Source organism: Pinus tabuliformis, chromosome 3_2 (genome assembly GCF_031772625.1).
Source record: "Pinus tabuliformis cultivar Carrire ecotype Pingquan chromosome 3_2, CPIR1, whole genome shotgun sequence".
NCBI lineage: Eukaryota > Viridiplantae > Streptophyta > Pinopsida > Pinales > Pinaceae > Pinus > Pinus tabuliformis.
In genome coordinates, this window is record NC_142302.1 from 875,911,388 (window position 1) to 875,937,885 (window position 26,498).

At 37.5% G+C, this 26,498-nt stretch overlaps 1 protein-coding gene across 9 annotated transcripts in view; it reads right to left on the reverse strand.

The window, feature by feature from the left end:
* LOC149183405 (uncharacterized) overlaps window positions 1-25,913 on the reverse strand; it is a 50,035-nt gene extending 24,122 nt beyond the window's left edge. Inside the window, exons 1-4 of one of the 9 annotated variants that reach the window (XR_016257180.1) lie at window positions 25,258-25,912; window positions 18,601-18,649; window positions 9,544-9,633; window positions 7,887-9,442 (exon numbers count right to left, since the gene is read on the reverse strand). Coding sequence is in view for 8 of the 9 variants with exons in the window: in XM_089417101.1 (XP_089273227.1) it covers window positions 9,341-9,442; window positions 9,544-9,633; window positions 25,258-25,527 (462 nt within the window). In the remaining variant the exon portion in view is untranslated. The other 8 variants (XM_089417101.1, XM_089417107.1, XM_089417109.1 and 5 more) reach the window with 8 other exon arrangements.
* Between the last annotated feature and the right edge of the window lie 585 nt (window positions 25,914-26,498).

Here is a 26,498-nt window from a genome sequence, read left to right on the forward strand (position 1 = left end):
TATGAACTAGAACACAACAAAGTCGTACTATTTGATTTTGCATCAAATATATAAGATATATTAGGGAAAGCTCACGTCAAACTTTAGCTCAATTGTCCAACATTTATTCATTAAGTATTTAAATGGTTTATATTGAAATTAGTTACTTCAATATTGTTTTAATACACCAAGTCTAAAAGATATTGTGTGGAAGTTTCATGTAATCACATGAAGTATCTTCACATGACTACATTCATGTTGAACCAAAACGTACATATATGTATGAAATAGTATAAGTCTCCCCAAAAATTAATATGAATAGAATATTTGATATACAACATTGAAATTCTTTTCTGAAGTATATTAATAGATCCTTCAAAAGACAAAATTACATTCATGAAACATCTCCACCTAATCTCAAGTAGATCAAGAACAATTTTTACACCATATTTATTTATCTTGGTCTTCTTGTAATGGTTTTTCTTTGGCATCTATGTCCAAACTATGGTATTGATTGTAATAGAGCCAAATTCTGTGTCATCAAGATTAGTTACCAATAGTGTTCTAAAAATCTCCCATCGTATTTCCTTGAAATAGGCTTCCACCAATCAACCTTTACATGAATACTATCACTTTCATTATCATTGAACATATCTGAGGTGGATTTTGCCATCCAAATCGTCTCTCCATCTTCATTTCCTAAACTAACTAATTTCCTTTCTCAACATCAATCATAGGATTGAATGTTGGCTTTGGCTTGTTGTACTTGGATCCAACATATATTGGTTCATCTATCACATTATCAAATATCCATCCTTAATACTTGAGAGTACCTAGACTAGGTTATGGTCATCATACATAATTTGCCTTATCTTGGACCAAAAATCCTCAGAAGGTGAATCACTTCCATCCACTATTGTATGATCATTATAGATTTCATCTAATGTGTCAAGAACTCTTTCCCAATACTCTACTCTATTTTTCCATTCTTTTGTAACAATTTTTTAATCCTCATTGTTGATAGTGTCTTTGTTAAAATTGGAAACTACGGCCAAACTCCATGTGGGTCATCTTATTTATGGCAGCGGATATTTTTCTTGGACTCCTCTCATCGAGAGGTGTAGGATTGATCTAAAGATCATCCGATTCCAATAAGTATTCATGGAGATATGAATTTATTTGTGTTATGGGACAATTTGTCTAGGTCGGCCAACGACTAAACTGCCCCCATGGTATAAATACAAGTGCCTTGCAAGTCATTTGAACACATAATTCTCTTGAGATTTCTTCTTCTCCAATTGTTTTGGGTTTTAGTGGAAAGAAGAATCTCTAAGGGAAAAATGCAGGTCTAGAAGGAGACCCTATACGCAGCGAAAGAAGGATGCCCTAGCCGCTGTCATAATGAAGCCTAGTCACAGGTCTTGTGAAGGTTTGGCCGCAATTCAAAGGGAGCTCTGTCCACTGTTTTAGGGAGCTTCAATAGCATTGGGCCTGAATCTACCTCAAAGGGGCAGCATGGAGGGCAGCATCTCTGTGGGAGACAACAACAGTCATTAAGTGCAATTATGGGCCAGTTTTGATGGGTTGTTAGGGACTATGGTTAGTACCCTAACTAGTCCCAGAATTGCAACAATGCACACTAAGTACAACAGCATAATGATGTGGTTGGTGGTAGCATGATGAAGGCAACATGGTCCAATATGGTGCAACAATGGGACAGCATAGTAATGATGGACATATAGCAACAGCAAAAATGTATTGCAGCAGCAGGGTGATGAGGTATTATAGCAACAGGATGATGAGGTATTGCAGCATGCATTTGGGTGCAACATGGTGCAATGAAGAGCTCAGCGTAGTGCAGCGATACAGTGATGGGTATAGTCATGATTAGTATGAGATGCAGTGTAGTGATGTGAGGTGCAGCATGATGATGAGGTGCAGCATGGTGATGGAGTCACCTTGGAGAATCAGTTGAAGCAGCATGTCTTCAACTGAGTTCAGCTACCTCATGTATCATCTTCTTAGAGATGATCTATGCGCTTACTTAAATAAGTCAAAGCGTTGACTTTTGTTGTATATGTACTCTCTCTCTCTCTCTCTCTCTCTCTGCTGAACTATTGAAGAACATATAAGAAGATTTGATCAAGGGTTTCCCCACATTGGGGTTTGTCCCTGGCTAGTGCCACATCTTGTGTCCTCTTGTCTTGGCTTGTCTTCTGCGATTTATTTTTATGTTCTATCTGCAATTTACTATTACGTTGATGTGATTGCTAATCTGGAAAAGATATTGAGCTAACTATGAAAATTGAAATAAATTGCTCTAAGCATAGAACATACCTAAAATTAACATGGTTTCGGAGCTGAGGTAAAGACAAAGCCCAAGCAAGAGTGAAAGAGCAATCACCAAAGATAGTTGGGAAAGGACAAAAGGCTCAATGGGTTCCTCATCCCTCTTCAAATTCACCAAAGGTGAAATCGAAGTGGAGAATATTATCAGAATGGCGCAGCGGAAGCTTCTGATGGCCTACCTAAAGATCACTTCAATGAGAAGTCTGGATCTAAGGGTGGAAGGAAAGGCAAATGCCTTGCTTACAATAAGTTTGGCCATTAGGCGAACGAGTGTCCAAATGGTAGGGACACATCACTTGATGAAGATAACAATCATTCCAAGGACATCTTCAATGATAGGAGGAATGACAGGTAATGCAGGTCATCAAGGAAATATCTGACTCTTCAAAGAAAGTAGGGAACCCCAGGTATGAAGAATCAATGTTGTTTCTGATAAGATAAAGAAACATTATCTTATATTGGCCCTCTCCTCTAGACTCTTTGGGAATCTGGCTTATTGATTGTAGTGCTTGAAGGCACTTCATTGGATAGAAGGGTGCTCTCTCTAATTTAGTGGAGATGGAAACAATCATGGGACTATACTTGGAGTCAATGCCACCTATCCCAGAAAGGGTGTAGGGAATATTACCTCTCAATTGAATGAGGGTAACCCGATTCATTTAAAAGAAGCTCTTTATGTACCTAATCACAAGAAGAACCTGGTGTCCATTTCGGCAATGGAAGTCAAAGGTTTCAGGGTGGCATTCATCGATGGAAAGGTACGTGTTTGAAAATAGAATTTTCAAAGATGCTTTTATCCTTGAGTTCAGGATTGGCAATTTGTATCAAGTTGCAGGAAGTCCATTGGGGACCATGTCAGTTGACACATCTCATCTATAGCACCAAAGGTCTACTTATTATGGGGCCCTACCCGATGTGAGTCAGATGGTGACAAGGATGCCTGAATTCAAGAAGAGCATGAAGGTACATGTCCGAGATGTACCGAAGGAAAATCTTACAAGGGGACCATTCCACTCATGTAGCAGGTCCACAGGTTTGGAACAACCCGAGGGGTTTGAGATTCATGATCAGGAATCTCATGTATGCAGGTTGAAGAAAGCTCTCTATGATTTAGAGCTAACATCCTGGGCTTGATATGAGAAGATTGATAGCTATCTGATGAAGCTGAGATTCACTAGGAGTGAAGTCGATCCAAACCTTTGCTTGAAGGTTGTGGATGATAGACCTCTCATACTGACACCTTCTGAGGACGACCTCTTTCTGACAGGTGCAAACCCTCTCATTTGCAAAAGTAAGAGGGAGTTGAATTCCGGATTTGGAATGGTGAACTGCAAGCTCGTGACTACCTCGATGGAGCTTTACTTTCAGAAGTTATGTGGTAGGGATGCCAAACCTGATTTGGGAAATGCCTCCGAGTTTCTAAACTCATTCTAGCATTGGTGTTCTTCGTGAACTCTCGTCCAGATCTATGTTTTGCAATTAGCATGTTGAGCTCATATATGGTTGAGCCTCACTAGATTGGTGCCAAGAATATTCTAAGATATCTTCGGGGCACAATCTCTCATGGATTGAGATACATTGCCGGAAATGTAAAGCTGCATGATTATTCGAATGTTGACTGGGCAGGGAGTGTGGAGGATCGCAAGAGCACTTATAAGTGTTGGTTCTCTTTGGGTTTTGCTACGATATCCTGGATAAGCAGGAACCAAAAGACAGTTGCTTTGAGCACCGTTGAGACCTAATACATAGCTACGAGTATGACCTTGTGTGAAGCTGCCTGGTTGAGAAAGCTCTTCAATGCGCTGTTTGGACACATGATGGATACCACTGTAGTCTTCTGTGACAACCAGATGGAGATTCGTTGTTGAGGAATCCCGTATTCTATGATCGCTCCAAGCATATAGACATCAGGTACCACTTTATCTGGGATATGGTACATCGATGAGCAAGGAGGCTCCATCGCATTGGGACTAATGTGCAGGTCGCCAACATTCTGTCGAAGCCCCTAGGAAAGGTCAAATTTGTGACTTTCCAAGAACGACTTGGAGTCGTTGAGAGACCCTCGTATGAGGGTCGTTGAGAGACCCTCATATGAGGGTCGTGTATGATGCATGCATTGAGCTCTGGGAGCTCCGAGGGGCTTGGGGTACTCCTTGGAGCGACAAGCGACCATAGAGCAACTCACCCTCCCCCAGTGGCACGCTGTGTACAAAGTGAATGGTTCAGCCTTCCTCTGTGATACCCCGTGGCGACTTACAGGCAGGATGAGTGGTTCTCCTGCCGAGGCATCCTACCCATGCAGTCTGGGTCTCATGGGAAGTACCTCTCATTTGGCCAATGAGTAGGGAAATGAGGATAGGGACCATAGTAGTACCGATGGATGCATCGTGTATCTATCGTACTCCCTATGCTAGGGTGACCGACATTGATCACGGATCAATTGGAACTAACTTCGGGTCAGTAAGAGTGATACAGCTCACTCTCTTGGAACTGATCTGGGATCAGTAAGAGTGGTATGACACACTCTATGGAACTGACTTCGGGCCAATAAGAGTGATATAACTCACTCTCTCTTGGCACTGATCTGGGATCAGTAAGAGTGGTATGACACTCTCTGGAACTAACTTCGAGTCAGTGAGAGTGATATAGCTCACTCTCTCTTGGAACTGATATGGGATCAGTGAGAGTGGTATGACACACTCTCTGGAACTGACTTCGGGTGAGTAAGAGCGCTATTCAACACTCTCTTTATCTGGGACTGACTTCGTGTCAGTAGAGAATGGCATGAGACATTCTCGATCAACTCTTCTTCTTCATGGTTCAGTGGAGCAAAGCAAAGCAAAGCAGTGCAAGGCACTGATGGCAAAGATCGTACAATCTGGCAGATGGATCAGTGGATGGAGTTCTCCCTGGTTGAGAGGGAGTGTTAAAATTGGCAACTAGGGCCAAACTCCATGTGGGTCATCTTATTTATGGCAGCTGATATTTTTCTTGGACTCCTCTCATCGAGAGGTGTAGGATTGATCTAAAAATCATCCGATTCCGATAAGTATTCATGGAGATATGAATTTATTTGTGTTATGGGGCAATTCATCAAGGTTGGCCAGCAACTACACTACCACCACTTGTGCTCCACGTTTTGGTATAAATACAAGTGCCTTGCAAGTCATTTGAACACACAACTCTCTTGAGATTTCTTCTTCTCCACTTGTTTTGGGTTTTAGTGGAAAGAAAAATCTCTAAGGGCAAAACGCAGGTCTAGAAGGAGACACTATACGTGGCAAAAGAAGGATGCCCTAGCCGCTGTCATAATGAAACCTAGTCGCAAGTCTTATGAAGGTTTGGCCGCAGTTCAAAGGGAGCTCTGTCCACTGTTTAAGGGAGCTTCAATAGCCCTAATCTTGGAGCCCTAGTTGCAGTCTTCATAGGCTAACACAGTCCTATCATGCCCTAACCGTAGGTCATATCAAGCCCTAGCTAAACGCAATCATGCCCTAATCCATACGCTATTTTGGAAGGGTTTGAGACAACGCTTAGACGCAGCAAAAGGGATGCCCTGGCTGCAGTAAAGAGGCTCATATACACAACCCATAACTGCTCCTATACGTTGCCCATACCTGCTCCTATATGTTACCCTAATCTATACGCAGCAAGGCAACCCTAACCACAGCAAGAGAAGGTCCCTAGTGACAGCGTGAAGAGTGTTTGGGTGTTGGCAAGCACTGCTAGTTAGGCATTTGGATGCCACAGTTGTGTTAGGGATATAGGTAAAAGCGTTGGGCCTGAATCTACCTCAAAGGTGTAGTGTGGAGCGCAACGTCTCTATAGAAGACAACAGCAATCATTAAGTGCAATTCTGGGCCAGTTTTGATGGGTTGTTAGGGACTGTGGTTAGTACCCTAACCAATCCCAAAATTGCAGCAGTGCACACTAAAAGTACAACAGCATAATGATGTGATCAGTGGCAGCATGATGAAGGCAACATGGTGCAGTATGGTGCAGCAATGGGACAGCATGGTAATGATGGACATATAGCTTTGGCAAGAATGTATTGCAACAGCAGGATGATGAGGTATTGCAGCATGCATCTGGGTGCAACATAGTGCAATGAAGAGCTCAGCATAGTGCAGCAGTACAGTGATGGGTACGACCATGATGAGTATGAGATGCAACATAGTGATGTGAGGTGCAGCATGATGGTGAGGTGCAGCACAATGATAGGTGCAGCATGGTGATGGAGTCACCTTGGAGAATCAGTTGAAGCAGCATGTCTTCAACTAAGTTCAGCTACCTCATGTATCATCTTCTTAGAGATGATCTATGCTCTTACTTAGATAAGTCAAAGTGTTGACTTCTTTTGTATATGTACAATCTCTCTCTCTCTCTGCTGAACTATTGAAGAACATATAAAAAGAATTGATCAAGGGTTTCCCCACATTGGGTTTTGTCCCTAGCTAGCGCCACATCTTATGTCCTCTTGTTTTGGCTTGTCTTCTGCAATTTATGTTTATGTTCTATCTGTAATTTACTATTATGCTGATGTGATTGCTAATCTGGAAAAGATATTGAGCTAACTATGAAAATTGAAATAAATTGCTCTAAGCATAGAACATACCTAAAATTAACAGTCTTTCCACACTTTATATATGATGTTTTTTCTTCCTTTAGCTCTTTTAAGTAGACATCATTTTCTTTGGGACGTAAGAAATATGGCCTCCCTATGCGAAATTTAGGCCAATTTTCATCATCTATATTCCACAACTCAACCAGTTCTAACCACTCAATACCTCTGATGGATTCTTTGTATCATAGTAATGAAACATCATTGAGCACAAGATATTGGAAGTATTAGATATTAAGATGTTCAACTAGTGTATTTTTCCCCTCCTTGATGTATCCATTAAGGAAACTTTCGAAGTCATACACCTTGTCAATAGGTGTAGGTGGAAGCACTCACTTTTCTTCAATTGTGCGATATGTATCCATCATTTCAAATAAAGAGTATGCATCTCTACTTTTCAGGTTGGAAGACATTCTTCCATACGTTCCATCTATGTCTCCATGGGAGTTCCCCACGAGCAAGAACCCAATGTCAATAGCGATGAAGACACCAAGTGCAGTGAAAAGCAATAGAAACATGAAAATATAGTGATTATTATTATCACTTGTTGCATCGTCCACCTATAACAACAAATGTGGAGGAAGAGGTTTAAAATCAACATTATGATTTTTTTTATCTTCCATGAGACATGAAATCATCCTTGTACACTTTACATTTTGAGTCAATATTAGTGTCAAGTAATGCATTTGAAAAGGGGTTTCTTGAACATCCACTCTCATAAAGTAGACCACCATACATATCAAGTGTGGGTCTTCCAGGTCCCTTGAACACTTTTCAAGGCGTGTAATAGTAGATTGTGATCCCATATGTACAAATGGTAGGGAGAAATTACCAAAACCTCCTATCTTATGCCCATGTGTTAGCATACCTGTCAATGACAAGCATAATTTTGTTCATGCAACAGATTTCGATTTGACACGTAGCCTTGGGATTGAAATCTTTGTTTTAGACATTTTATCGTGGATAATGCTCAAATACTTTGGAAATCAATCTAACATAATTAAGTTTGCATAGTAGCAATATCTTCCACAAATAATAGTCTTGTTATATTTGTTTTATCTACCTCGTGCCTTTTCTTCCAATTCTTTTATGATCATTAATTTCATTCATGCTTTCAACACAATACATTCACTACATTTATTGAAGTTGGTTCTCTTTGAAAATGCCACATTATGAAAGTGGGTATTCTAGATCTTGCTCATTGTTGATTGTGATATTGATGGATAATTGAGCTTTTGAAGAACCCCATTAATCTCTTTTAAAGAAGCATTTTGTGTGTAAATCAAAGGAAACAATCTTAGAGTGGACATTTCTTCTTCTTGAATTTGACGTGTTTTACTTGGTGAAAAATCAGAGTTATCCATTACAATCATGTGCAATATTTCTCTAGCCACCACAGTGTGTGCATGTTCTTTACATGTACTGAGGTTACCATGAATCGTTTTAATATGTCCATGTTGGTAGTTATAGAAGGTGCTTTGAGGAATATTATGTATATTGTGGGTCATGCTTTCTTACAAATAATATTTCCATCAAATATCATGTCCTTTACTTTTCTAACAATAAATGGTAGACCTTGGCCATGACTCTTTGAAAGGATTTTATTTGAGAGGAATAAATTCAAAACAAATTCTTTGATACCATTTTTATTCATGTCTTTCAAACCCCTTCTAGCTACTACAATAGTCTTCCTATCCACACGTTGAAGACAATCTTCTCTACAAGATTTAGTCACAGCCAAAAGTCGAATTTCATTATCTTCATCTATTTTTTATGGCATTTTGCAATTTTTTTGTAGTCACAATTCATTTAATCCTTTATCATGGCCTTGTTACATGCATATCTATTGAGTTTAGATTCATTTTTATTACAAGTATCCTCATCCCATCTATTTAAGGGACTTACATCCTCTACAACGTCCCATATTGCCATTTCATTGGGTGGCTTCTTGAATTTTTCCTTGGCCCTTAACATCTCACCTTTATTGTCCACTAACTTATTTATTGACCATCTAACCAAACAATGTTTCAACTTATACCCAATCCTACATATTTGGCAATTTCTATCTATCTCCTCCACAAAAACACCAAATTCCATTTCACCTAATCTTTCACCCTCCACCATGTCATCCTCATAGACATTAATTATCATTCCTTTAGCAATGCACATGCTTGTTCCTTTGCATTCATGTGTAAGAGAAACCTTTGTACATGTGAAGGTAACCCTATTGTTGGGGATATTTATGGCATGATCATGATAGTGAGATTTCAAATCTAATTATGACCAAATCTCATAAGATTCCAATGCACCCCCCAGAGTATGCTCAAATCCTATTGGATGTGGTAGAGGAGAATCATGTTTTAATACCTTCCCAATTATAACCATTATGCATCATTTGTTTACCATCTTTCCATGCACGTTATGCCCAAGCTCTAAATTGAATATGGAGCCCTCTCCCACTTTCACTCCATCATGCAAAAGACTCATTTGCACCTTTAAAACAAAGTAAATAAGCTTAGTATTTGCTCAAACAAAACAAGAGAATCATGTTTTAATACCTTCCCAATTATAACCATTATGCATCATTTGTTTACCATCTTTCCATGCACGTTATGCCCAAGCTCTAAATTGAATATGGAGCCCTCTCCCACTTTCACTCCATCATGCAAAAGACTCATTTGCACCTTTAAAACGAAGTAAATAAGCTTAGTATTTGCTCAAACAAAACATTTAGTATACTCTCAATAACACTTGAACACATGCTTCAAGATTTTGATTTACCTATGTTGAGCCTCAAATCCATGATCTCATTCTATCACAAACTCAAACATATGGCCAACAACAACATTTTAGAGCAAAATAAGTCTAGCATATTATAGATTTCGTTCTAAATCAAACACAAGCACATTGCCAATAACAACACTACATGGTGAAAGTAATCTAGGGCATGCCAAATTGACTTCTAGCATAAACAACCATGTTGCCAATAACAAGATTGCAATGAAAAACAAATCTAGTGCATGCTAGATTTCGTTTCAGTAAAAAAAAAAATTCAAGGTGAAACAAATATAAGACATGCAATGTGCTTGTATTTGTGCGCGAAGGAAATCTAGCGTGTGCTAGATTTTCTTTACCTTGCAACGCTGGTGTTTATGTTAGAAGAAAATCTAATGTTTGTTAATTTTTTTTACTTGGCAATGTTGGTGTTTGTGCTAAAAACAAATCTAGTACATGCTAGATTTGTTTTATCCTGCAATGCTTTTGTTTGTGTCAAAAACAAATCTAGCATGCACTAGATTTGTTTTATCCTGCAGTGCTTTTGTTTGTGTCACAAACAAATCTAGCATGCATTAAATTTGTTTTACCTTGCAATGTTTTTGTTTGTGCTAAAAAAAAATCTAACATACATTAGATTTTTTTTACCCTGTAATGCTTCTACGTGTGTTTTTGTTTTACCTTGCAATGTTTTTGTGTTTTGTCTTACACTATATTTGTTTTACTTTACAATGCTTGTGTTTGTGCTAGAAACAAATTTAGCACTAGCACAAACACAAGTATTGCAGGATAAAACAAATCTAGCACGTGCTAGACTTGTTTTACCCTACAATACTTGTGTTTGTGCTAAAAACAAATATTACTTTACAATGCTTTTGTTTGTGCTAGAAACAAATCTGGTATGCGCAAAATTTGTTTTACACTACAATCCTTTTGTTTGTGCTTTTCTTTTACCCTACAATGCTTTTCTTTTCGTTTTGCCTTACACTAGATTTGTTTACCTTACAATATTCGTGTTTGTGTTAGAATCAAATCTAGTGCATGCTACATTTGTTTTACCTTGCAATACATGTGTTTATGATAGAAAGAAATCTAGTGTGTCCTAGTTTTTTTTAACCATCTAATGCTTTTGTTTGTGCTAGAAACAAATCTAACCTATGATAGATTTGTTTTTCCTTGCAATTCTTGTGTTTATGGTAGATTTGTTTTTCCTTGCAATTCTTGTGTTTATGGTAAAAGGAAATTGAACACATGTAAGAAATCTAGCATGCACTAGATTTGTTTTACCTTGCAATTATTTTGTTTGTGCTACGAACAAATCTAGTGTGTATTAGATTTGTTTTACCTTGGAATGTTTTTGTTTGTGCTAGAAACAAATCTAGTATGTACTGAGTCTGTTTTACCCTACAATGCTTGTGTTTGTCTGTTTGTTTTAGCCTACAATGTTCTTGTGTTTTGCCTTACACTAGATTTGTTTTACATTGCAATGTTTGTGTTTATGACATAAACAAATCTAGCTAGTGTTAGATTTGTTTTTAGCCTAAAATGTTTGTTTTTACTACATTTGTTTTATACTATATTTGTTTTATACTACAATGTCTTTGTTTGTGCTAAAAACAAATATAGTGAACACTAGATTTGTTTTACCCTGAAATGCTTTTGTTTGTGCTTTTTTTTTAACCTGCAAAGATTTTGTGTTTTCCTTACACTATTTGTTTTACCTTACAATGTTTGTGTCTGTGTTAGAAATAAATCTAGTGCATGCTAGATTTATTTTACCTTGCAATGCTTGTGATTGTACTATCAACAAATCTAAACTACCCTAGATTTGTTTTACCTTGCAACGCTTGTGTTTGTGCTAGCAACAAATCTAGTGGGTGCAAGATTTGTTTTATCTTGCACAATTTTTATCTTATGCCTTACATGAGATTCCTTAAAATACTTGTGTTTGTGCTAAGAATAAAAAAAAATATATATATATATATATATATATATAGCAGACACTAGATTTGTTTTACCCTACAATGATTGTGTTTGTACTAGAAACAAATCAAGCGCATGTCAAATTTGTTTTTACCCTGCAATGGTTTTCTTTATGATTGAAACAAATCTAACAGTGTTAAATTTGTTTTCCCTGCAACGCTTTTCTTTGTAATTTTGTTTTACTCTATAATGCTTTTGTGTTTTGCATTACACCAGATTTGTTTAACTTACAATTCATGTGTCTGCATTAGAAACAAATTTAGAATGCACTAGATTTGTTTTATCTTGTAATGCCTATATTTATGCTAGAAAGAAATCTAGTGCATGTTACATTTCTTTTACTTTAAAATGTTTCTGTTTGTGCTAGAAAGAAATTTAGCACACACTAGATTTGTTTTAGCGTTTGTACTAAAAACAAATCTAGTAAAGGATAGAATTTATTTCCCCTACAATGCTCGTATTTGTGCTAGAAACAAATCTAGTGGGCACTAGATTTGTTTTACCTTGCAGTGCTTATGTTTATGCTAAAAACAAATCTGGTGTGCACGACATTTGTTTACCTTGCAGTACGTTTGTGTTTTACATGTTTTTCCTTACACGAGATTTGTTTTACCTTACGATACTTGTGTTTACACCAGAAACAAATCTAACGGGTATTATATTTGTTTTACTCTACAATGCTTGTGTTTATGCTAGAAACAAATAAAGCATGCACCAACTTTGTTTTACCTTGCAATACTTTTGTTTATGCTAAAAACAAATCTAACGTGAACTAGATTTGTTTTACCCTGCAATGCATTTGTCTATGTTTTTGTTTTACCCCACAACGCATTTGTGTTTTGCATTATATTATGTGTTTTACCTTACAATGCATGTTCCTATGTTATAAACACAAATTTAACATGCACTAGAATTTTTTTTTGCCTCGCAATGTTTTTGCTTATGCTAGAAAGAAATCTAGCACATGCTATATTTGTTTTCGTCACAATGCTTGTGTTTGTGCCAAAATAATCTAGCGCGTGTTAGGTTTGTTTTACTTTGCAATGTTTTTGTTTGTCGTAGAAACAAATCTAGCGCACACTAGATTTGTTTCACCCTTTAATGCATTTTTTTGTGCTAGAAAGAAATCTAGTACACTTTAGATTTGTTTGACCCTATAATGCTTGTGTTTGTGCTTTTGTTTTACCTTGCAATGCTTATGTGTTTTTCCTTACACTATATTGCCATGTATGCATAAGCCATAGCAAACGTTAGACCTTGGCCCTAGGCATTTTCCATTGGGGATGTTGCCCCTCTGAAATGCATGGTTCATTTGCATTTTCATAGGCATTTCATCCCACAATGAGCACAAATGAAGGCTTTTGGATAGTTGCAAGTTGATGGATACTTGTCCTCGAAAACCTCTAATGGATGATATGAGTAGCAAGGAAGCCACAAAATAGGAACACCTTACTTCATGGAGGTCAAAAGCATGACGGAGAGCAAACGCCCTATCTCAAGCAACGACCAAGACATGACAGATGGCAAGGGAAAAAGCTAATGAAGGAAAGCCCTAGTTTAGAGCATTATTTTGGTCAAAGGTCATTAAATAAGAAGTGTTTACCTAAAGGGAGCATTTTAGTTCCTTGATCATTAGCCTTCCCCTTAGTAGGTGGGATGTTGTGGACAAGAAGCTATTAAATGCATGATCAAGTGACCTTATGGGGCATTACACATTATGCAAGGCACATTCCACATATTTGGAGGTATTTTTTGTCATTAAGACATTTGGGTAAAGACACTTTGTTCGAGGCATGTTCTACATTTGGAGGTGTCCTTGCATAAGGAAGCACCATGTGGCAAGGTAAATATGTTAAAAACCACTACAAATATAATTAATGAAAACTCTAAAAGAGTTAAATGATGACATGTGGAAAATGGAACTATGCAATGGTCCCAAGATAACTTTGACCTATAAGCCAAGAAATGCTAAAATAAAACATCATTATTACAACACTTGCATGCTAGAAGGAGAGTGCTAGGGTTTACGAGGGCATAAATCACAGTAAAGGAGGCCTAGGGAGGTCCACCCTTGGTAGGAGGGCATGCTCTATGGATTAGAATGTTAATTTCTCCTTGTTAAACCCTAAAAGGAAGAAGCGCTAAATTTTGATGGAGAAGGTATAACTAGTTCTAGGATTTTGAATGTCTTTAAATACGGGTCTAAGGTGTAAAAAGTGGCATAAGAACCAAGAGTGAGTCAACTGTTGAGACCCATTGTAGGCAACATGAATGGTCAATCTCATATATTATATGCTTGAGAATTATATTTATGAGCTTGGTATGTGAGTTAGGTTAATAATATGATTTAGGCTATATGACACAATCTAACTTTAGACCAAAACCTTAATTATCCTAGTGTTGCTACAACATTACGGATGAAGTGTGTGAATCACTATTAGGCATAAAAATGCCATGTAGGCTCCTTTTTAGACTTGTGGATATTGCATACGAGACATAGACAAGCATAAGAGTTATCTGCAAGTTCTGGAAAAGTTAATGATTTATTCCCAAGTGTAGAATTTTGATTGGTTGTGCAGTCCATACACAAAACCCCTTAAGACTCTCATGGCTAACAATGAGTGCATCCTTATGCCACACAGTTGTTTTTGTTTGGGAATAACAACTACCTATGTGTGTGAGTTTATGCAATTTCTTAAACATAATGACCTAACGAGAACTTATCGAGTAATATTTCTACATCAAGAAGCAATGAATATCAAAAAATAATCGAAATAACAATTCCTTGTCATACAAAAACATCTCAAGTACTGAGGCGATGATGATGAACAATTCCAACATCAAATATTAAACAACTTTGTACAACAACTTACTCCTAGAGTTAATATGAAGCTTCAATAAGCAAGTGTTTACTCAACCATAGCCTCTAATTACACCAAATAACAAGCAAGAACAAACAAGTTCTTGCAACCCACTAGGTAGCTTCCCCATGATAGTAGCTACATAGAGAAGCTAGATAAAGTTCAGCAAGGCTTCCATTTCCAAAAGAAGTCTAATTAGGTTAGTTTAGTTTAATAGGCTGTCAAGGGCAATGTTTGGTGATTGCGGTGATAGCCATTGCTTGAGATTATCATTTAAAAGTTATAGTATTCAACAAAATGAACAGAAAAATAAGTATCCTTAGCGAAAGGATTGGATATTATATAACCACCTAACATTAATAGCTAGCACAATGAGCTAGCTCATTTCTGTGAGAAGATGATATGAGATATTAAGCACAACAATAAAATCAAAATCTCCAAATGTTCTTGTCATTGTTAGACCAAGAGAGTGGTCATGGGTAACCACACCCATCCCACATCAGACTCATCTTGCAGTGCAAAAACCATTCCTTTGAATTGCCTAATCCTCCCAGCTTCCTCTAAACAAACAACACAAATAACAAAGACAAATAAAACATTTGAATTTTTTTTACAAAAATTATTAGAGCATTTCACTGAGCACCATATACATGGAACTTGAGCTAAATGTCTGCCTAACTATTGGACTTTTTTAGTAGAAATTATATTGCAACATTTTACTCCACCCCATAGATCCTAGAGGGTCTCCCACACACTAAATTAATGATATTTTATTCTATTATTTTCTGATTAGGTCAGTTTGGTTTAATAGGCTTTCAAGGGAAATGTTTGGTCATTGGAGTGATGATCATTTGTTGAGATTCTCATTTAAAAGTAATAGGATTCAACAAAATGAACTAAAAAAAATATTCCCAAAAGGAGCTAATATTATATACCCACCCCATTAGTGGCTAGCACAATGAACTTGTATGTTTCTGTGAGATGGCAATAAGAAATATTAGACACAATAATGACACTAAAATCCATGAGACAAAAATCTCCAAATGATCTTGACATTGCTAAAGTCATCACAAAGTAACCACACCCATGCCACATTAGGCTCATCTTGCAGTGCAAAAACCTATCATTTTAATTGTTTAACCCTCTCTTCTTCGTCTGAACAAACAACACAAATAACTAGCAATTGCACCAAATGTTGCAAAGGAAACGCCATAAGTGGGCAGCATATGGAAGAAGAGCGTAAATGTACCCAGTTTGAGTGAAAGAAATCTTAATGTTGTTGTTGTTGGGTAACCTTTTATAGCGTCGATATGTATGAGGAGTCCATAAGTTATCTACAAGATGGAGAGAACGTCATCTGAGTAAGCAAACCAAAATATAATAATAATAAAAGATATGTAAAAAATTATTAATAGTGAGACAAGGAAAGGACAATTAATAAACAAATAAAATATGGTATAAAAATAGAGAGAAATTATTCATTATGTGAAACTTGTTGGAGATGTTAATGTAGACATTAAAGTAGATTTTCTAGTGGAGCCATTCAATGGTGAAGTTATTCTACAATATTAAACAAAAATATATTAATAATGGAAAATATGCAATGATTTATTAATAGTGAAATACAAAAAGAACAATTAATAAACAAGTAAAATATGGTATAAAAAGAAAAACCCCAATGGGGGTGGCAAAATCGAGGATAGTGGAGGTTGAGCCTGGCCTCCCCCTAGATTTCCCATGCGCATGACATGCAGTAGGTATGCTTGGCAGGGTATGCCACAATCGGTCCATGTGAACCCAACTAGTCACGCTCGTGTGCATTTAAACATAGGTCAATGGAAAATGGGAAGTCTGCGGAATTCAATGGGAATTATTATGATACTCTAGCGATGGCAGCTCAGGGCGTGCGACTCCAAGCGATGCCATGATGATAAGTTTTGGAGGGGGGATAAGGTGACTTGCTGCTCTTTGGATGATGTCAGAGGTGGTTTCGAGCTGCAAGAGGGAGTCGTTCGTTCTCTGTTCCTGTATATCTTTCGGCTTTCTCTATGGCGCCCTCCTGATCGGGTAAGCTCCAATAACTCAACCCACCAACGACCCTCTCTGGTGTCTTGATCGACTTGTGGTCTATTGTTGGGTACATTCCTGCGTGGAATTTTGAAGGGGATTTGCATAAATTCTTACCCCAATTGCCTCTCGTTGTTCTGGGCCTATGGTGTTTGGTGGCTCTTCAATATAAGGGTGCAGTAGTGTGAAGTCTTGGGTGGGCTAGCACACTCGGGCGCCTCAGCTCAGGAAGGTGTTTTTTGTGGAGGTCAAACCAAGGCAAGGCGACCAGTACAAAGTAGGAAAAGGGTCCAAAGGCAAAGGTCATCGAGCCCGAGAGGAGATTTTATCTTCGTTGTCAACGTGTCGCAGTGTTGTTGGTGTTGTTGGTGCTAAACGTGTTGTGGTGTGGTGGTGCAGTGTTGTTCGTGTTATGGTGGTACTAGTGGTGTAGTGTTGCTAGTGTTGGACGTGTTGTAGTGTGGTGGTGTTACAGTGTTGCGGTGGTGAAAGCGACCAAGGAGATGGAGAGGTTTTGTGGTGCGGCTTGCGCATGGGACCGCAACGTAGCTCGCGCTTGGGTGGAGGTGAAAGGGGGCCGACCGCGAAACCCAAACCTCGATGTCGATACCGAAAATGGGAGGAGGCGGGGCCAAGCTCAGAGGCAATTGGGAGCTTGCAAGGGCCTCGTCGTGAACGTCGACCACCACCGAGGAAGAGGAACAATCCCCCTTGCACCACCAAAGGTCAATCACGTCAGTCTGTGAAAATGCAACTAGAAGCCTATGAAACAAATCATCGAGAGGAGCATGAGGCGGTCATGGCAGCCTTGACTCAATTCCAATATTTCCAATGTCAACATCAGGTGTGGGTGGTGGTGGTTTGCCACAGACATATGCGCATTTTGGACAAGCTGGAGCAGTTGGAGGCTTGGTTGGTTCATCTAGAGCAACACGTTCGCTACTCATTTCACCCCCTGCTCCACCTGGGATGGATCCATACAACCCAGCTTCTATCAACTCTGATGATTGAATATGTGTTTTGGTGTTCTGTTCATTTTATCAATCTTTTGGCATATCTTGCCCCTACAGTTATGGTCGGTTAGCTTATGTCTTTTTTGGACTATTTGTTTTGGACTGATGGCAATGGTCAACAAACCCAGTGGGGTGAGACTGCCAGACCTTTTAGCAATATCCTTGTAAATATTTTCTTCTACAGCTAATAGAATGTTAAGACTTACAAAAACAAAAACTAAAAACCTTGATGGAAACATGAACCCTATTTTGGCACCCTACAATAGAAGTATAGGATACAAGTGTAATGGATCAACAAGAACCCACAATATAGCAAAGCTCAAGATGTACCATGTTCATATTTAAGATGAAAAATATGATCTTGTTGGAACCATGAACCCTATTCTGGCACCCTACACTTGTAGGATACAAGGCCATGCACATTCCTAATAAAATGGAGAATCGAAGTTAAGATTTAGTATATTTAAGTGGCATGGCTTGTTATTTCAAACAGTCCTAACTTCACATGTTCTCTAGAAAAGCAAACATGGTCTAAACAAATGTTCCCTATGCAAAAAATAGGAAGAGTCAAACCCATGATATACCTAACCTCAAGATGTGTTCATCTCAAAGATGAAAAAGAGGAGCTTAATGGAACCATGAACCCTATTTTGGGACACTAACTCCAAAATTAGGATACAAGGCCATGCACACTTCTAACAAAAAGGAGAATGCACAGGTAATGGAGGATCATATGGAAAATTAAATCACTTCTGAAATCTAAAATATTTATGTAATATGGCTTGTTATTTCAAATAAAGAACTTGGTATTTTCTTTATTAAAATATAAGTATCATCTAGGAAAAACAAGGAAAAGATTAACCCGCAATATAGCTAAAGCTCTAGATGTACTATGTTCATATTAAAGATGAAGAAGAAAAGGTTGGTGGAACATTTCAAAAAAAGAACTTACTTGAGATGTTCTCTAAAAATGCAACAATCATGTTCCAAGGAAATGTTCCCTATGCAAAAACAAGAAAGAGATTAACTCGCGATATGGCTAAGCTCAAGAGGTGACATGTTCATATCAAAGTTGAAAGAAAAGGATGTGTTGTGTTATCAAAGTTGGAAAAAAAAAATGTTGAAAACATCAATACTATTTTGGAACATTAAATTTCAAGGTTAAGATACAAGGCCCTGCACACTCCTAACAAAATTAAGGATCCACATTGGTGGTGGAGATCTTATAGAAAATTAAATCACCTCTAAATTTTAGAATATCTATGTGGCATGGCTTACTATTTTGAACAAAGCCCTAACTATGAAATGTTCTCTAAAAAAGCACCAAGCACGGTCCACACAAATGTTCCCTATGCCATAATGAAGAAGAGACTATTGCCCATCTTCTAACCGGTTACACTCCTGTTACTAAATACAAGCATTCGCTTCAAAAGCATGAAGTACAAGACTTAACGATTAGTTTGATGGTGACAGCCAAGGTACCCCTCTTCGTGACTCTAGAGGCATTATATCTCACAGTGAGACCTACGTCATTTGCCTCAACCCTGTTTTAGAATGGGGTCTCACAACTTTGCTCGACTCTGGTTTAAAGATTCTTTTCGAAATTGCAGCGGAAAAAAGTGTTCAGAGTTTTGAGGTGAGGACTCTCAATTCGTAATAAATTGGATGACCAATCAATAGAATTGTCAAATTTGTTTTCAAATATGGGTAAGTGAGAATTCTTCTCTATCATTAACCATGTATCATGGATTAATGTTTTCAGAGAGCTCAATTCCAATGAAGAAAAACTCTCGAAGGCAGGCCCTCCTCGGTGTTGGTTCATGACCCTGGAAGTAGTGCAGGGATGATTTGTATATTATAGGAGACCTCCACACATATCTCTGATTGAAAGATTTTCTATTTCTCTTGATTATTTACAACAGTTTTCTGTTATTCATTTTGGCTCCTAGACTTTACAGACCTGTTTCAGGTGTGGATCGGAATATAATGTATATGTATATTGCGGTCTAGTTGGAAATCAATACATTAGGCAGTTCCTAATCTATTTTTGCATAATTTAGTACATACTTATCAGATGGATATATTTTGATAAATCTGCCAATTGATTTTCCTTTGTGTATCAGAATTATTTAGGAAATATTGCAATGTCCTCATGGATATTTTTGCATAGAAGTAATCAGACCTATCAGATGATATATTTTGAGAAATCTTCCTTTTGCATCACAACTATATAGGCAGATTTATGGTCACTGAATTTCTTACAGGATCTTTTTGGATGTAGTTTTGCAATGTTATGGAAGCATCTACAGAATCTAATCTCTAATCTTATTCAATAGAATTACGATCTTCTTTTCAGAGAAAAATATTTTTGATTAAAAGAAATAAAAGATTCTTCCACCTTCCCTTAAGCCATAACACTTGGTTCACTTATCCCTCCAATCCTGTATATTGTTATTTTATGGTTGCAGTTCTCGTACTTTCTATATGGGATGGCTTCTGTTGAATCCTTGTTCCGTTTAAGACAACTAACTGCTGTTATGCCATGAGTAAAGTTTTTGAAATAAAAACCACAGAATGCAGCAATCCAGTCTCCAGTCCCTACATTCAAGCTGATTATTATGTGCATTTCACAAATGCCTTCGTATAGTAGACGTGACTGACTATTTATCATATTTCTTTCAAACTGCAAAGCTTGGTTCAAAGGATTGAAACTTCCATAGGCAAACACATAATACAATCATCGAAGTTTCCAGATAAAATCATAGACTCAGTGGAAACAACCACATTGCTTGATAAAAGGATGTTACAATACCTTTTCCGAGTAAGCTATAAATCGATAGCTCTCATCTGTATTTCAGTAAAAATTTGCTACTATTATAAGTCGAAATCATGATGAAAATGCGGTTTTAGATTTTGGATGGTGCAACTAAAATAACAAATAGTGTTTTGTCAGATTCATAAAGCTACTTTGTGATAAAAGTGACTATTTCAGGTATTTTAATTGTATTGAGCAAACCATTGCACCATCACATCACAACTTCCACAGTAACGATGCATCTGGAAGCACAACATAAGTCTATTTCCCATTTAATCAAGTTTCGTATAAATCATAAGCACTTACGCATTATGTTTCTCTTAAAATGCACAGCCAATGAAGTTTAAATTTTCATAGAATGTTCTGTGAGTTTCAATCTAGCTAAAGTGGTACATTACAAATGACCAGTTAAACTTCAATCTAATCCCTCAAAGCCTTTCAAATCAAGAAATTCTCATGACTTGTACCTTTTCTAATTGAGCATTAAAACACAGAGAAATTACACATTTTTTGCTACTGTCTAATATCGTGTGAAATTTTCAAACTTCAACGACCACTGCAATATGTTTTACAAAGATCAGGTTGACAAGTAAAGAACTCTGCTTTAATCCAAGAAGATATTGCAAGGGTAGATAATGAACAATTTAACCATAAATTAGCACTTGTCATGGCAAAGTAGATAAATATCATCATATGCATGCAATCAGTCTAAGATAATAAGTTAATAAACCATTGAGATCCATTAAAATCAAAATTGCTAAGGCTGCCCTACTCTACAATTAAAAACTCAACAGTTTTGGTTTCTCTATTCTTCACTTCTGAATTAACTCTTAGAAAGCCCAGCGAGACCTGGAAAAACAATATACTCTAGCAAAACTAAGTTCTACAACGGACACGTCACTTTTTCTTTGCTCCACTGCAATACAAACATTGAGATTGATCATCTCCATCATTTACCACTAGAAAAGAAACTTCACATAGGTATAATAGAAAAATAAAATTATTAGTTTATTAGGTTTGATTATATTTAACAGAAAATACAAACTTTTAAATAAGATCATTACCCTGTAGCCTGTGATGCAGGTGCTGTCGGTGCCTCAGGAGGTCCTATCAGATGATATATTTTGAGAAATCTTCCTTTTTGCATCACAACTATATAGGCAGATTTTATGGTCACTGAGTTTCTTACAGGATCCTTTTGGATATAGTTTTTGCATTGTTATGGAAGCATCTACAGAATCTGATCTCTAATCTTATTCAATAGAGTTACGATCTTCTTTTCAGAGAAAAATATTTTTGATTAAAAGAAATAATATATTCTTCCACCTTCCCTTACGCAATAAAACTTGGTTCACTTATCCCTCCAATCCTGTTTATTGGATCTTCTTTTCAGAGAAAAATATTTTTGATTAAAAGAAATAAAATATTCTTCCACCTTCCCTTACGCAATAAAACTTGGTTCACTTATCCCTCCAATCCTGTTTATTGCTATTTTATGGCTGCAGTTCTCGTACTTTGTATGTGGGATGGCTTCTGCTGAATCCTTTTTTCCGTTTAAGACAACTAACTGCTGTTATGCCATGACCTTGTTGGGCTTGTTATCTTATCTAATACAGGCTTTTGTGCCTTTCGATACTACCTTTTCCCAAACACATATACTCAATACCAGTCATAATTGCAATGCACAATTGAGAACCTTTAAGACAACAGAAATTAAAAAAAAAAAAGAGTAAAGTTTTTTAAATAAAAACCACTGAATGCAGCAATCCAATCCCCAGTCCCTACATTCAAGGCTCAAGCTGATTACTATGGGCACTTCACAAACTGCCTTCGAATAGTAGACGTGACTGACTATTTATCATATTTCTTTAAAATAGATCCTTTGAGAAGCATGCTTCTGCAGTATTGGACGCTCTTCTATGTCTTCCAGGAATGGTGGGGAAGGCAGTGGCCGTAAATATAACAATAGCTTCGTACCACTCAAGGATAATAATTCCATCGTTGAAAAGTAAATTTTCACAACAGTTCTGAAAAGAGAAAGTCTGGAAATATCTAAGTTAGAAGATGGTACCGCAAAACAGGTTCTGGTTTGAAGGCTACAAATGAAATTGTTGTCAAGATAGGTGAAGAGAAGGTGAATGGTTTTCAGAAGTTGATTGAAAACGGAAAATCCTGTTGTCCCATTAAAAAGCTAGAACAGGATTTCTGCAATGTAAAGAATGTGGGTCAATCATTGTTTAGTAACAATAGCAAGCATATAAACATTTTGTGTCCTCAAAATAATGTGCAAACCTGGAAGATCCCCACATCTATCAAAGGTCAGGAATGCTATACTGCATCAAGCTTGGGGTATTTATGAACTGGTGACAACAGTGAGCCTCTGAAATCTCCAGAATATAAAAAAGAGTTAGATAGAGCTATTGCTGCTCTGTCTTTTACCTGTGACAAAATCTCTATCAATGAGAACTTCAAGCTTTTGCAGTCCGCTCATGATGGGGAACCTTCAAAACTTAGATGGTCTGAAGATAATATGGTATCAGAAATCATCACCAATGAAAATAAGATGGAGCATTCCCAGGTTGATAATGACCTGGTCATACTTTCTAATCTTTCAGCAGGCTCTAGGAAAGATTTGCTAAGCTATCAATGATCTGACCTTGCCTTTAGGTTAATTCATTTGTTGGAAGAATATCAAACTCTTGGTGGTGCTGCTTTCATCAGTAACATGAGGCTCTTAAAGTATCTGATAATTGGACATGGACTTCGTTGTTTTATTTCTTCCAAGAAACTTCATAGAAAAGACCCAATCTTATCTCTGTGGAACTTCTTGCCTCTATTTTATCCTAGATATGGACTGCAACATGTTCGCTGTCATAATAATATGATTCCAAAGCAGTGTGGAAAGGTCTTGCCTGTGTGGCCAAATGTCTAGTTGGATATTTTGGTGGTGGATAATTTCTGAGGTTCAAGCTTGCTTCAATTCGGGGTTTTTTGTGGGAAGTTGTCTATGGTTTCCGCAAGATTATGATCCCAGTTTTGAATCCATTACAAATTAAATGTTCTTGCATGTTCTTACAATCGATGAATGTGCAAGTAACAGTTCCATCAGTCAGTGTTCAGATTTCATCCTCTCAAGGTTTCAGCAAGCCTCTTGGCTTTCTTTTTTACAACTTTTAGGTAATTTCAAATTTTCAAGAGCAAAGTTGAAGGATCTCAAGAGAACGCTAGAAGTTCTCTACATCTTCCAAAAAATTATCCTCTGCCAAGCAGAAATAATGAAGATCTATGCTTCTTTGGAAGTTGTAATGGTCAAATGTCTGGGCACGTGGCTTTCAAGGATTCAGTTATGTTTGTGGAGGATTCTGGTATGACTGTTCCTCTGTTTCATCCAAAGGCAATTATTTTAAATGTAAGTTAGAATTACATTGTTCTTATGGATTTTTAATTATGTTGTTTCTGTAGGTTTTGTTTATTTATATTTGATGAAGTTGACAGGAGCTCATCTATTTATCATTTTTTCAAATTGCCTTTTAATGCATCTATATTCTCTTTCTCGCAAAGGTTTCAATGCATCTATATTCTCTTTCCAGGCTTTGCGATAGAAAGTTTTCATGACATGGACTAGAGGTTTTCTTCTACAGCAGAGTCTAAAAAGGTGAATTTTTGCAGAGTGAATCTCCTTCCAGGCTTTGCGATAGAAAATTTTCATGACATGGATTATCGGTTTTCTTCTACAGCAGAGTCTAAAAAGGTGAATCTTTGCAGATGTGAATCTCCTAATTGCAGAAGGAATGGTTGAAGTGTTAATTTTGAGAATGGTCCAACCATTCCATCTTTTTTCCTAACTTTTGCAGCTGGGATAATTGTGATGCATCCACTACGAAAACTGTTCAAGCTGTTGAAACGCTGTTCACCTTTGAAAACTTCTGCATCAAGCTAGCAAGAACGGTCAACCATTAAAATGCCTGCTACTTAGCCAAATAAAGCCCATGTAAAAAACAATTAAGAGGGGTAGGTTTTGGCGAAGCGGGCATTCAAGGCGGTGACGAGATCGACGGTGAAGTCAGGGCAATTACGGGATTGATTGACACTTAGTGGATGAAATATAAACGAAACCTGAGATAACGTATAGTTTATGGGCTCTGGATAGACGACTAAAGCCTTAGAGCAACCTCCCCTTAATAAAACGGCTTCGGCGTAAAAATTGCAATTCCAATGTGACCTTATTTGCATCAAGGGTATATCGACAAGGTGTTCTGTGTATCTAGCCTAAAATCATTTCTTTCAGAAGTGGTCAAACTCATCATTCCAACGTGCCCTTATTTGTATCAATAGCATATCAACATGGCTTTACGTGTATCCACGGTATGTATATCATGTGTTTTTTCTTGAGACACGTTTTGGAAAATGTGATTCCAGATTTTCACATAGCGATGCGTTCATAGAGAACTCCGATAGGATACGTCGGATTTACCTCATTGATCTGGGAATCCTGCCTGGTAATGGAGCCAAGGATTTTAGTGTACTTAGACAAAAGGTAAATCGAGGCTGCAGGGAGGGTATAAATAAAGTTTATCTCTCAATCTTAAAAAAAAATCAAAAAACACAACAGCAACAACAATCTCTCAGTTTCATGTGCATATGGCCAAATCTGGAAAAAAAAATGCGATCTGAATAAGAGGGAAACAAATTGCATTCAAGCAGCAATAAATGAATAAAAACAGATATCGAATTCAAAACGGTACTCCATATTGAATCCTAACAAATGTGGATGGGGCTCTAAAGTTTTCTTACCTGGATAAATTGCCGCTTGGCGGGCACTTCTGTGACGAAAATTATGGCCGTTGCCACTGCCTCCCATTGTAGAAAATTCACTGCTATACCGTTTCTGCCCTGTGGAAGGTGATGCGTTGCCCATACTTGAGGACCTCTGTCCCATGGACAGATGGCCAGATCCATGAAATTCCCCGGAAGAATGCATCTGCACATGATGATTATTACTTTGATGAATATTATTACTACTAGCCCTGTGCTGCTGCTACCTCCTCCCATAGGACCACTCATCACTAGATGCTTCAAACTAGACAGGGCCTACAGTTTAGCCGCAGGAAACAGCGTGTTATTACTAAACATAGTAATTTGCTGGTCTCCGCTTACCCTCTCCAGCTTCAAAAGCCTAAAAAAACCTCAGCATTGAAAGAAAATATACCTTGTAGAAACCCAACACCAGGGTTTACCGGTAAAATTGTTGCCAAAATCCTGCAAAATGAAGATCGATGGATAGCGGAGAGAGAGGCGAGTCCAAATCCGAACAGCTTGAACTAATTTCCATAGTAATGAAGTTCGGAAGTCGCCAACTGAGAAAGGCCGAGTAACGATTCAGTCTGTTTAAGATGTTCAAGATTTTTTAGAAATAGTTGATTGAAACGAATGTAAGGGTTAGATTGGCCGCAATAATAATGCTTTATGTCAACGATTAATTTAATATTTTTACGCGATAAGGTGTTTTTCTCTTAAATCAATTCGCGAATCTCTCTTTTTTCTTAATCTTGAACGTTAAATTTATTGTTACATCTATATTGTTAGACAATTAAAAGTTTGTTGTATAATTTAATTATAAAACATTAAAAATATATATATATATATATATATGAGTTAATTAATAATTAATTAAATTTTAGTTATTCCTTATTCAATTTGTCGTGCGTGCGCGAATAGTCGTGTTTGCTGCAGAGGAGGGATAGGTGCAAATGCCTTGTTTGTTGCAGGACGAGGAGGGTCAGTTGGAGGATTATTCAATTGACAGCTTTCCCCTACATCCAAATCTTGTTGTCTTTGCATCAGAACCAATTATGGTCTCGTAGTTATTAGTGATTAGGTATTAGGTGTGATATACACTCTAGGTTCTGGCTTGCTGCCTATCACTCTTTGAATGTAGTTCTCATCTCATACAAGTCTCTGAGATTCGCAGCCTTCCGCAGATTCGCAACCTTCACATATAGCCTTCCCCAGATTCACAGCCTTCACATATAGCC